Below are 13592 nucleotides of genomic sequence, written 5' to 3'. Positions count from 1 at the left end.
ATATATATATATATATATATATATGACCAATTTGGGAATTCTAGGCGCTTTATGTAGGAGGACGTTGACAACTCTCTGCAAGAGTTGCAAAAATCTAACGTTGGCATCTACCCTGACAGGAATATATATGCGACTGGGGATTGTTTGCGAATTTCATACTCCCATAAAAATTCCTCCTTCGGAAGAATCTGGTTAAACTCGAATAGGATTAGAGCTGACACACACACACACACACACTTGCCAACGATAAATTTTAGATTCCGAGACAAATAAAAAGCAATTTTCCCCTTTTTTTTGTCAAATCGCTCATGAAATATGCGGATTAAAGAATAAAATAAAGGAAACACGAATTACAAAACTACCGAAAGTAAACAGGCCATCCATTTTCAATTCTCAGTATTATAGAGTAAATTAGTGCGTTTTCATTATTTCCCCTGATTATTGTGTATAAAGCTGTTATTTGTAGATGATATTGTTTGCAAAGAGGAATATTGCTAAAAAAAAACTATTACTTGGTCCGTAGGACTGGATATAAACAAAGAATATCACAAAGTTAAAAATAAGACACGTAAAAGATGCGAACCATTCCTTCAGGAGCGGAACCATCTAGCTTGGAAGTTGTTTTGGACCACTTGACTATCGAGCAATATATACTGAGAAAGGCAAGATTGTACGAACGCGCATCCCAATGTTCATGTCAAATTGTTGGCGTTTCCAATAAACAAAGTAACGTTATCACCTTGTACGAAGGCAGTGAAATACGATGAACACTTTTTCTATGTTTTTAATAATGGAAAAAGATTTCCGACAGTATACAATCTATTGATTATATATTATGTCAAGCCTCACGGACTAAGTAATAAATTCGTTATTAATATTACCCACGCAAACAAGACCATTAATATAAAGCAACTATATAATAACATATTTCATACTGTCTAAAATAAGTTTCTAATATTTAAACACGAACGCACCAACATATATAATGTATATAAAATATATATAATATATATAATATATATGTATAATATATATATATATGTATATATATATACATGTTTATAGGTATACTTTATGCACGTAAAATAATATATAATAATAAACATATATAAATAAATACGTTCCATAAAGAATAAGAGCGATTCATTCATATATATATATATATATACATATACATATATATATATATATACATATTCATGATTAACAAAAGGACATTATACGAGGAGCGTGCAATAAAATAATGCCCCTGACCCACTTCCCATAGCAGTAGAGCAACGAAACTTGGCACAGTTATTAGGCTTTCTCTACATGGGAACCACCCAGAGTAATGCATTTGTCCCATCGTTTGATGCAGCTCTGGAGACCCTTTTTTTAGAACATCCTAGGTTGGTCCCCCAACCACGACGTGACTTCAAAAATCAAGGCTGAATTATCTGGGAAACCCTTGCCTTTCAAAAACAACTTCATGGCTGGGAAGAGGTGAAAGTCAGAGAATGCAAGGTCAGGAGAGTAGGGAGGATGGTGGATAGTTCATAACCATATGCCCGTGCTTCTGATTTGACGACATGCGAGTTGTGGACCGGAGCGTTGTCCTGCAGGAGGAGGGTAACTTTGCTGATATTGGTCTGCCTCTTGATATTAATAGCTTCCCTTAATTTCCTCAAAATCGAAGCATAATAGGCTCCTATAATTGTGGTACCCTTTGCCAGGAAATCTGTCATCACTACTCCGTCTTGGTCAGAGAAGACTGTGAGCATGACCTTGCCAGCGGAGGGTTGCACACTTGCCTTCTTTGGAGGTGGTGAGTCCAATTGCTTCCACTGCATTGATTGGGCTTTGGTCTCTGAATCATAGTGATGAACCCAGGTTTCCTCCTCTGTAGTCAGTCTTTTGAAAAACCTTGACTCATCTTCTTGGCACATCTCCAAATTCATCCCCAAGCACTCGACGCGTTCTCGCTTCTGGAATGATGTGAGCAACCTGGATATCCATCTGACAGACACCTTATGCATATGCGAATGGTCATGAATGATAGTTTCCACAGACCCTGTACAAATCTTGACATCTTGGGCTATTTGGCGAATAGTAATGTGCCGGTCTTCCAAAATGGAGGCCTCAGCTTGACGGACAGATGCCTCATCAATGACCAGTTCAGGTTTCCACGGATTTCCGGCCACGTTTGAATTCAAGATGCCAACGTTTTACAAGTTCATATGATGGGGCATTATCACCATTCTTTCTTTTAATTCTTTTTCATTTAATTCAAACTCTCCTATGCTGTGTGTCCTTTCAAATACAAGAACCGGATCACTGCTCGACATTCAACAGGCTCTATTTCACACCTGATTCCGTTAAAACACCTGTAAACAGAAACCACAATTGTAATTTGCTAAATAACCCGTAGAGATATAAATCATTGCACATGCACAATTTCAGCTAGATAAGACAACTGGAAGTGGGTCAGGGGCATTACTTATTGCACGTCCCTCGTAGCTCTTAAACCAGCTAAGATTGCGCAAATAATAAAAATAAAAATAAAAGCGTTTCAGAGTTGGTAATATCGCTAAAAAACGTCAACAACAAATCACACACACACACACACACACATATATATATATATATATATATATATATATTGAGAGAGCGAGTGAGAGACAAAGAGTGAATGAGAGAGAGAGAGAGAGAGAGAGAGAGAGAGAAAGTGAGAAAGAGATTTTAAATATTTTGTTTTAAACTGGAAAGAAAAGGCACTCCGCACTTTTATAACGAAAAAGTACAGCACTCTGTCTCGGCTCGCACACCTAAAAGCCTATCTATCACATAAAAAGTAAACACTTATTCAATTCTTTATCTATATGTTATTTACGACGCGACAATTTGTATTTATAAGTATGAAGTGCACGTTAAAAGGACACAAAACACCTGCACCAGCTTTATTATTTATTATTTATTATTTATTACAAAAATCGAGCATTCACACCATATCATATAGCGATTAAAACACATATATCGCCGAAACTAAACGGCCGTTTAGCAAAATTATTTTTTAAATGCAATAGAACCGTGAAAGTAAGCGATGCCATGATTGAGCTTGTTTCCTACATGTTTTGTTTTAATCACAAATTCAATTTTTGTAGTAACTCCGTTATCAAATTTGTATGAAGCATCTACAAACGAATCGTCTAGATTTCTGTTCTTCCACATAACATAAGGAATCAGCAAATCATTTTGTATTTATTAGCACGACCCTATACATTTCCACAATATATAATACACATATTTCCTACAATAAATCTGTTCGTATAATAACCCTATCTTTAATTACTAACTATCCTGCACCTCACTTCGACACGCGCTCTCGCTTCCATTCTACGAACCTCAACGTCTCAAATCTGTTCGTATAATAACCCTATCTTTAATTACTAACTATCCTGCACCTCACTTCGACACGCGCTCTCGCTTCCATTCTACGAACCTCAACGTCTCTAATATATATATAAGGCCACAATGCTATAGTAATGCTGAGTTTTGTAATTGTATTTTCTTTATTTACTGCCTTCCATAATTATTGTCTCACCGCGTTTTGGCTAACCACGCATTTGGTGGTAAGATTGCAACCGCGATTTTCGGAAAAGGCTCACCTGGAATATATATATATATATATATATATATATATATATATATATATATATATATATATATATATATATATATCCACACACACATATGCAGGCTCCTTCAGTCTTGGACAGACTATGGATACCCAGAAAATTTTGCTTGCGCGTGTAATTTTTGTGGCAGGAGGTGCGCAATCTCCAACCACACCTCTCCTGAGTCAACATTGTTAAATACCAGTGGCAAGTGAATTACAGGGCAGCAAAAAAGGTATAAATACACCAAGCCTCAAAGGAAAATACAAAGAAAACGATTACAATGACAATCGCACCTAATGATAATCGGATGCACCGATAGAAAGCGCTTGGGAAGAAAGTATGGCTGAACAACAAATTTTGGGTGCCATTTTATACAGCATGCCAGCTGAAATTAAAAAGATCGCTCGGCGAATAGAAAAGATATCCAGAAATATCGGCAAAAAGAATAACTCTGTTGTGTTCAATAAGACATGATTGAATACACACACGCATATATATATATATATATATATATTATATATATATATTTACACATATATGTACACACACATATATGTACATATACATATATATGCACACACATAAATATACACAAATTACACACATATATATACACACATATATACACATTTATATATATACATACACACACGCACACACACGTATGCATATATATATATGTGTATATATGTATGTGTCTGTGTGTGTTGTGTGAGTGTGACAAGATAGAGCACTCCTCTTTAGTCACAAAAAAGGGCTAGAGGATTAGTTGGTTGAAACACGCTGAATCAATAACAATAATTAATATCAGTCCGCAGAAAAAAATAGAATGAATACACAAACTATGAATCATTATCTCAAAAGTATAAAACAAAACATTTTAATTATTCATCTGTATTAAGCTTGTAACTTTGTATGTACGTTAACAACTACTACAGCCACACAAGTTAAATTCTCTAACCAACGAAAATTGAATGCAAAAAAGTGATTATCTGATAACGATGGAGGCCCTAAAATAAAAATCTTATCATTTTCAAAGTGAATTGTTCGTAAATTGATAGGTAGTATTTTTCAATCGTTGTCTCAATTAAAGTGGCATTAGCTTTATTATTCTAGCAAAAATAATGGGTTATACGGACACAAATTTAAGTATATATTAAATATTAAATTGGCTTTTACACCATTACGTTGTTATGGTGACATACATTGTTAGGGGGTATTTAAAAAGTCCGAACGCTAAGGATTATGTGTAATTATTTACCTAATTATATTTTGTTATCCATTTTGTTTGAATTTATGTCTTGGAATATTTTAACGTAGTTGTTAATTGAAAACACTCGTGACATACACGGTGTATGCAGACAGTCGTAAGAAAAAAAAAGACAAAGAAAGATTCGACTCACTTTTTGTTTTCAGTGAAACAACAGACATTTATTTACAGGTACTTTCAGAATAACGCCTTTTCTCATGTTCAAAAATCTTCTCATACTCCAATGTGCTTAAGAAGACTAGTATGTGTCGAAATCGTGGTACTCTATCCAGTGACGTTTAGGACACGGCAGTTTTCTGTCGCTTTCGGGCCACATGTGTACACGTCACTTCTGTTGTTGTCGGATCACATTCTTATTTTTTATAATTATTTTCTGACCTTCATCTTCGTTGTTATGTCTCCTCGCACACAGCTCGGTCACTTGCATAGGATACTGCTGTTGCTGTTGTCATGCGTACGTCCGCGCTCTGTTATAGTGTGACTTAATTATAAATTTATGATGTAACGCTAATGCAATAACGATTTTGTTAAAGTAATTTTTCATTTTTATTCATAAAATAATTCAAATAATTGTTGGGATTCAGGCTGAAAACCTCGAGATTTGATTTACGCTATATTTGTTGGGAATTTATTATTTACTAATAGTGCAACATTGTCCATTTTAGGCAGTTGTTAAGGTCCTTTATATTTCTAACTAAGAAGAAAAAATCCGCACTGTATGAATTATGTTTACATTTATGAATGACAGAAAAATGTAACTGGCAGGCAAACAGATAAAGGGACAAACTAATTATTTATATGGAAATACTGTTTTGTTGCCAGATATTTTTACGATGAAAAAAAAACGGTAAGCAATTAGAAAGCATTCACATATTTATGGAACAGTACTAGTAATAATCGTAGAGCAAAGAGTAAGCGAATGAAAAAAGGAAGAATAAGCAAAAATAGTATGTACACATATATTTTATAATCTATATAATATTTGATCTGGTCTTTTCTTAGTATGTGTGTCATGTTTTGAAAAGGCCAAATGCAATTTTTTGAAGGCCAAACTGCTTTAAAAATGACCAAATTCGTGAGATTTGGCTTTAAAATTATTAATATGGCAACCCTAGACAGAATGAGCTCCCTTTGATGTAATCTTGTTCTCGAATAACTTTGTAATGGTATATGATTATTGTCGCAAACGTGTGAGAAAAGCACTCCTAGTAATTTTAACGCATAGCGGTCCTTCACAGAAGAAAGTAGTTTGTGCAACGTGTTGTAAAAAAGGGAGCATTTGAAAGAAACAGGGCAACAAAAAGAAGAACATTGTCTACCAAAGGGGGCTGGACTCTATGAATAAATAAAATATTGTCTCTTACAATGTTGTTTTATTATTTGTATTGAACTATGTAGCACAATATTACTTTCTGGGTATTTATTAGTACTTATATATATATATATATATAATTTGTCTTATTTCTACATTTAAAATACAATAATCACTATTTTAATAGGAATGTTAATAAACATATGTTTGCTGCGTGTTGTTTTTTATTTAAATATCTTGCAATATTCAGAAAAAAAAAATTGATTAAGTATATTCTTTCCGTGAAATTTTCACGGGTCTTCCAAGCTGTCAACATTTTTTGTAAATACAAGTCTTTGATTTCCCGAAGACTGCGTGCTTTGTGTAATAAATGGGCATTGGTAAATTGCTGTGTGTGTTGTTCGTAATTAGACAGATAAAAGCAGGGCGAGTTTGATGGCTTCTATTTCTTTTGATTTGTAGTAGATTCTTCCTCATCCAATAGCCGATCAAGGAAAAATGGATCCTCAGGTAAGATGAACAACATCCTTATTCATATTATATGTTCATGGAGTTTTTTTTTTTTTTTGCTTTTTTTTTTGTTTTTTGCGGCCAAACGTTTCATCCTCTAAAAGCACGCAATACAGTGAAAAAAAATTAAGAAAAAAACAAATTACATGTCAAGAATTGCATTTTTCTGATTAAGCAAAGAATCAAGAGGTGTTAATCATGAGCCTGCCGCAAAGTAAAAACATTCCTCATCCCGAAGATCCCTCATCCCAAAAACATACCCCGACTACTAAAGCAAGATTAACAATAAGTGATTTGAACCGTCTTTCTTCTATTACGCATAAGCCAACTAAAATCGATTATTTAATCATAAAAAAAACTAAATAATATCAAATTCAAAACCGGCCCAGTCGCTTTTATATCTCCAGCAAAATGAGGACTACGATACGTGTTGGAGTTTTTGCAGGAAGATGTCAATGTCCTCCTACACACAGCGCCTAGTAATCTCATATGATAACCCATTCGGTATTGTCCAGACTTAACGTTGATCAACTCCGGATATTAAACGAGGATTTATGTGTCACCGTTATTACGCCCCAATAATATCCATTATATACCGTGTAACCCGGATATAAGAGACGTCTTTACTGGGCACTACAACTCTCTTATATCAGGATGAAATTATATCCGGTGTTTTCATATCCGGGTTACCCTGTACATTACCACAGGCTCTAATTTGGGACCAGAGAAAATTTCTCTTATATCCGTTTTCCTGATATTCAGGTCTCTTATACCCGAGTCACACTGTATTTTGAAAATGAAGACGTCAAAAAAATAATGATCCTTTGTTGTTATTATATTAAAATCGGCACAAGATTAAAATAAATGTTTTAAATATATGCATTTCTGTAGCAGACAGAAAAAAATAGTTTACACTTTCAAAGCATATCTTTTTAGTCTAATTTTTACGCCTCCAAGATATGTGCCTTATTACTAGGGCTATGACAACAGCATATTCTTATCATTGTTTTGACTCTCGAGTATATATCCGACACAGTCAGACACAATTAATCAACCGAGTACAACATCACTCTACAAAAAAAAAAACATATCAAATATCAATGATTAAATACCTTAGAATCAAAACAAGGACAAAAATATGCTCTTGTCATAGCCCTACATATTACTTGTAATATGTTTATATGGATACATTAACTAGTAGATATATTTGCGAATACATATTATTTAAGATATATATTAGCGTTTATATTGAACAAGCGGAAGTGTGTCAAACAGAACTTATCATCTTCAGATTTGTAAAACCATTGTGCAAAATTCCAAACAATATTTTATAAACATGTTTTCAACCTATTTCTACACTGAAAATAAAAACATTTTATTTACTTATATAATTTTTAAGTTTCTCCAAAACCAAAAAATTGTTTATTTTGCAACAATACCGAAATTCCTGAATGAAAATATGTTAGAGTAAATCATCTTCATCCTTGAATTCTAAATTCTATATACTCCATTTTTTTTTCGTGGTTTGTCTACTAGAAATTGATCCTCTTTGATGTAGACTTGATTTGTTATTAAAGTTTGAAAATAACTATGGCGTAAGCAACTGATGGTATTAGTTTTAGAAAATAAAAATTGTGTCACATAAATTAGAAAATATACTTCAATAAACCCTCGGAAAATAAACAAATGCAAAATCTTTCGCAAATCGAAATGTTTTTTTTCATTTTCCCTGATATTACCCAATTAAAATACTTAATAACCAGATAAAATATTAGAAGATAAAAATCTCTGTCGGGATTGTTAATAAATGATTGTACTATAACTTCTGAAAATTTGGATGCAGATTATATATATGTGTCAATCGGTAACAAAAGCTATATATATATATATATATATATATATATATATATATATATATATATATATATATATATATATATATATATATGTATATATATTCGTATTTAAAAAAATCGGCCTCGGCAGACGTGTCTTAAAATCTCTCCATTTTTTCATTCTACGCACAATTTATCTTTCTTTAAGTAATAATATTTTGAACTCACTCTTTTTTCCTTGTGCCCATTTGTGAATTATTTCATGGAATTCTGCTTTGGCATCGAAATATCTTCCAGTAATGCGATTCCTTTGGATTTTTATTTCTGGATAACGAACTTTAACGAACTTTTCTCGGATTTTACCGTTATTGGATAATCTACTCTTTACCCGACCATCCATCCAGGTGAAATCATTTTTCATTTATTTCCCATTCCCTCTGCTTCACTATTTCTTAAAACGTTTACCAAGTAAGCTTTATGGCTTACTTGTAGTTTCATAAAATACTTTGCAAGCAAAATCTGGGTCTGCATTTTGCTAATTCTTACCCTCTGATGAGGAGGAAAGTATTTCTTTCAAAACTCCGCGGATTAAGTACAATCCACTTAATTGTGTTTCCTTTTTGAAAATTAAATATGTTTTTACTCTTCTTTAAGTGTTTTTAACATGTTCTATTATTAATTTGTTCTTATTGTAACTCTGTTTCCTATTTGGTTTCATTGAGCTTTTACATCTGGTTAGGATTACTTTATAAATACTAAGTCTTTAATATTTATAATGTACTTTAAGTTTGCTATTTTAGATTATCTTGATAAACTTAATTGTAATTCTTATTCATATATATGTATATATATATATATATATATATATATACGTATATGTGTATATATATACGAAAAGATATATCTGCATATGTACATATATATGCAGATATATGTGTGCGTGTGTGCATGTGTGTGCATGTGTGTGCCTGTGTGTATGCGTGTAAAAATATTGATAATGGAAAAATATATACTGTTGCATCTACATTTATTCATCAATCTGAAACACCAGCACACATTACAGTAAAAATGGGTTATAAAATCACTTTATGGCAAAAATGGCATAAGGAGTTTAAAAAAATCGCTTTGCACTGTATTGTGTTACACTGTTTCCAGTTGATGAATACATCTATATACAACAGTATGTAATTTTCTATTATCACTATTTTTCTTTTTGTATCTAAACCCCACCTGCGTGTCGAGCTTTTTTTTTAAATCTATGTCTCCATTTGAATAATTTTTATATACTTCTTTCACCCCCTTATCTCTCTCTTTCTCTCTCTTTCTCTCTCTCTCACTCTCTCTCTCTCTCTCTCTATATATATATATATATATATATATATATATATATATAATATAAAGCTGTGTGTGTGTGTGTGTGTGTGTGTATGGTCCCGAATAGGCTCCTATATAGTTAACTATTTTAAAAAGCTGATTTCATATAATGATAGAAGATGTATCGTGACACAGGAATGGGAATGTTTGATCTGGCAGAACGGTGATTCATTTAAATTGTGGGGTCTGCGTTCGCGCCTGGTCCACAAAGTATGGAAATAAAAAATTAAAAAAAAAAAAAACGTTTACAAGTGTTTTTGATATAGATGTATGTAATAATATTTTGATAAGTATGTTTTAACTTAAATAGGGATTGTATAATAAAATTGTGGGATCTGCGTTCGCGCCTGACCACAATACAATGGAAATAGGCACACACTTTAATAAATACTTTTCTTATCTATCTGCGTAAGTATACTTTGATAATTATGTTTCAGTTTGAAGAAATATGGTATAATAAAATTATGGGGTGTCCGTTCGCACCTTACCTCCATAGAATGGAAATATGTCACAAAGTTTAACAAGGTTTTTTTAATATAGATCCACAGAATATTGTGATAAGTGTTTCAGTGTGAAAAGGTATGGTATAAACAATTATGGGGTTTATCTTTTTTATTTTGACTTTCATCATATTTTGCTTTGGTTTTGATAGCCCCAAATTCGAAGCTATCTCTTTACAACCCTTCCTTTACATAACCTATCATAATTTCACAAATCAGAGTAAATTTTCGGTAGGCTGTTTTTGAACCCAGTCAACGACGGGTACTTTTGCTAGTATATATATATATATATATATATATATATATATATATATATATATATATATATATATATATATATATATATATATATATATATATATATTTATAAAAAAGTGAACCATATCGTAAATTCAATCAACTAAAAAATGGAAACCGGGGTGAGGAAAAGAAAAAAAAAATATATATATATATATAATGGGGCAAGTTATATGTACAATTAAATAAAATAAATAAGTCGATTAAAAAAAGATCGTTAAAATATACCCAAAGCGCTTTTCGTTCAGACAAACATTTTCAAGGGTCATAAGTCTGAAAATTATTATTTTTTTTTTAGAATATTTGGTAGTGATATGGAATACGAGCGGAGAGGGTATATTTTAACGATCTTTTTTTAATCGACTTATTTATTTTATTTAATTGTACATATAACTTGCCCCATTATATATATATATATTTTTTTTTTCTTTTCCTCACCCCGGTTTCCATTTTTTAGTTGATTGAATTTACGATATGGTTCACTTTTTTATAATTATTCTAAAATTTTGCCAATCGAATAAAGATATATATATATATATATATATATATACAGTGATGATCATATTTATTGGCACGGTAAAATAAAAGTTAAATTTTGTCTAATAAATTCTAAAAAAGGGATTAAATTAAAGAAAATAACAAAGTATATTATGTATTTTTAACTGGCCTTTCCGATGCAGCAATCGGATTTTAGAAAAAAATAAATAACAAAGGAACAACAAACATAATTGCAAAAAAACCTTGTTCAAAATTATTGGCACGGCTTTGTTTTTCTTTTAGTATCAGTATAATATCAATCAATTTCCGGTTTACGTGCTTTCTGAACTTTTTTATAGCCATATTATGCTTGTTTAACGCTAATTCAGTGAATACTTTTTTTCAGATAATTTTTAGATAGCGATTTATTTAAACTATTATAAGTGACTAAATTATAATTTTCAATCGCCATGGTTAAAACTAAGGAACACAGCGAAGACGTCAGGAAGCTTGTTGTAGCATGCTATACCAATGGGGAGGGCTATGATAAGATTTCAAAGAAGCTAAACCTTCCCAAATCCACTGTTAGAGCCATAATAAACAAGTTCAAATCGCAAGGCGACGTTATTAGTTTAGAGGGTAGAGGGAGAAAAAGGATTCTTTCCCCAAGAGATGAACGGAAAATTGTTCGACAAGTAAAACAAAACCCAAGGATCTCTGTTGGGGAGATTGTTGATGAACAGAGCACCTCTGGAGTGAATGTATCTCGACATACAATTGGTAGAGTTTTGAAGAGAGCTGGTTTAAAAGCATGTCGTCCGAGAAAGACTCCCTTATTGAAGCCTATGCACCTGAAAGCAAGGCTAGCCTTTGCAAAACGTCATATTGATAAAGATGTTGCATTCTGGAAACGTGTTCTATGGACTGACGAAACGAAAATAGAGTTATTTGGCCATAATAAAGTGTCTTATATTTACAGAAAATCTGGCGAAGCTTTCCTGCCTAAGAACACCATACCCACAGTGAAGCACGGTGGAGGCAGTTTGATGTTTTGGGGATCCTTTGCTGCCTCTGGACCAGGGCGACTTGTTAAGGTCACAGGTAGCATAAAAAAGGAAGATTATGTTAAAATATTGGATGAAAACCTGAAAGACTCTGCTAAAGAGCTCTCACTTGGTCGTCGTTGGTGGTTCATGCAAGATAATGACCCAAAGCATTCGGCTAAACTGACTAAGAAATGGCTTGAGGACAATCATATTAATGTTTTGGAGTGGCCATCACAAAGCCCAGACCTTAATCCAATTGAAAATTTATGGAGAACATTAAAATTGAGGGTAATGCAAAGGAAGCCTAAGAATCTTATTCAATTGGAGGATTATTGTCAGGAAGAGTGGGCTAAAATTACTACTGAAGAGTGCAACAACTTGGTTGTAAACTATGAAAAGCGACTGAGGAAGGTAATCAAGGCCAAAGGCTATACAAGTGATTATTAAATAAATCGTGCCAATAATTTTGAACAAGGGTTTTTTTTGCAATTATGTTTGTTGTTCCTTTGTTATTTATTTTTTCTAAAATCCGATTGCTGCATCGGAAAGGCCAGTTAAAAATACATAATATACTTTGTTATTTTCTTTAATTTAATCCCTTTTTTAGAATTTATTAGACAAAATTTAACTTTTATTTTACCGTGCCAATAAATATGATCATCACTGTATATATATATAAATATATATATATATATATATATATATATATATATATATATATATATATATATATATATATATACACAAATTGTTGTTCCAAAACTTAAATTTCCTATTTTAAAATCGAAAAGTTGAAGCGCTACGGAGACGGCTAAAGTTCCATCAACTGGAGCGATCTTTTGTGCTCCACAAATAAATTGTCTGCAGATTCACTACCATTCTTAATGCATTTTCTCCTAGAATTCATTAACGCACCTCTGCATCCGACAAATATCTATGACAGGGGTTGCTTTCTTAGTCTCACAACGTCAATATCCACAACAGAGAGATGAAACCTTCAGATCATGAACGTATGAATTTAGTCAACATCACAGTGCATTTTGCAATCCCTTCTGTTCAATTCAAGCCAAATAAATAAAACAGGCATTACTTTTGGAGCGCCCCTTGTATATATGATGATAGTTACTTCAAAAGGGTCCTGGATATGACCTTAAACTATATCCGATTGTGAGGCCCCAGCTTGAAGGCTTTGGAGAGTGTGGAGCCACCCTTTAATTGCCATTGCTCCCAGATCCACTCTGACCCGGAGTGGTAGTACCTTTTAGGGTCCTAACTATGCGTTAAATAGAAACCGATTTGGAAAAAAAATTCTATT

General features: G+C 32.6%; 1 protein-coding gene across 2 annotated transcripts in view; it reads left to right on the top strand.

Moving 5' to 3' along the window:
* LOC145277680 (uncharacterized) overlaps nucleotides 1-13592 on the top strand; it is a 683502-nt gene that overhangs the window by 486879 nt on the left and 183031 nt on the right. The window contains exon 6 of one of the 2 annotated variants that reach the window (XM_080129357.1): nucleotides 6701-6748. The exons of the other annotated variant lie outside the window; for it this stretch is intronic. Within the exon in view, the coding sequence (XP_079985483.1) occupies nucleotides 6701-6748 (48 nt within the window). The remainder of the gene's footprint in view (nucleotides 1-6700; nucleotides 6749-13592) is intronic. 2 annotated transcript variants of the gene reach the window in all.

The sequence above is a fragment of the Euprymna scolopes genome, chromosome 6, assembly GCF_053919585.1.
Source record: "Euprymna scolopes isolate OS-2025 chromosome 6, ASM5391958v1, whole genome shotgun sequence".
Taxonomy (NCBI): domain Eukaryota; kingdom Metazoa; phylum Mollusca; class Cephalopoda; order Sepiida; family Sepiolidae; genus Euprymna; species Euprymna scolopes.
This window is presented reverse-complemented; position numbering and strand designations above follow the sequence as displayed.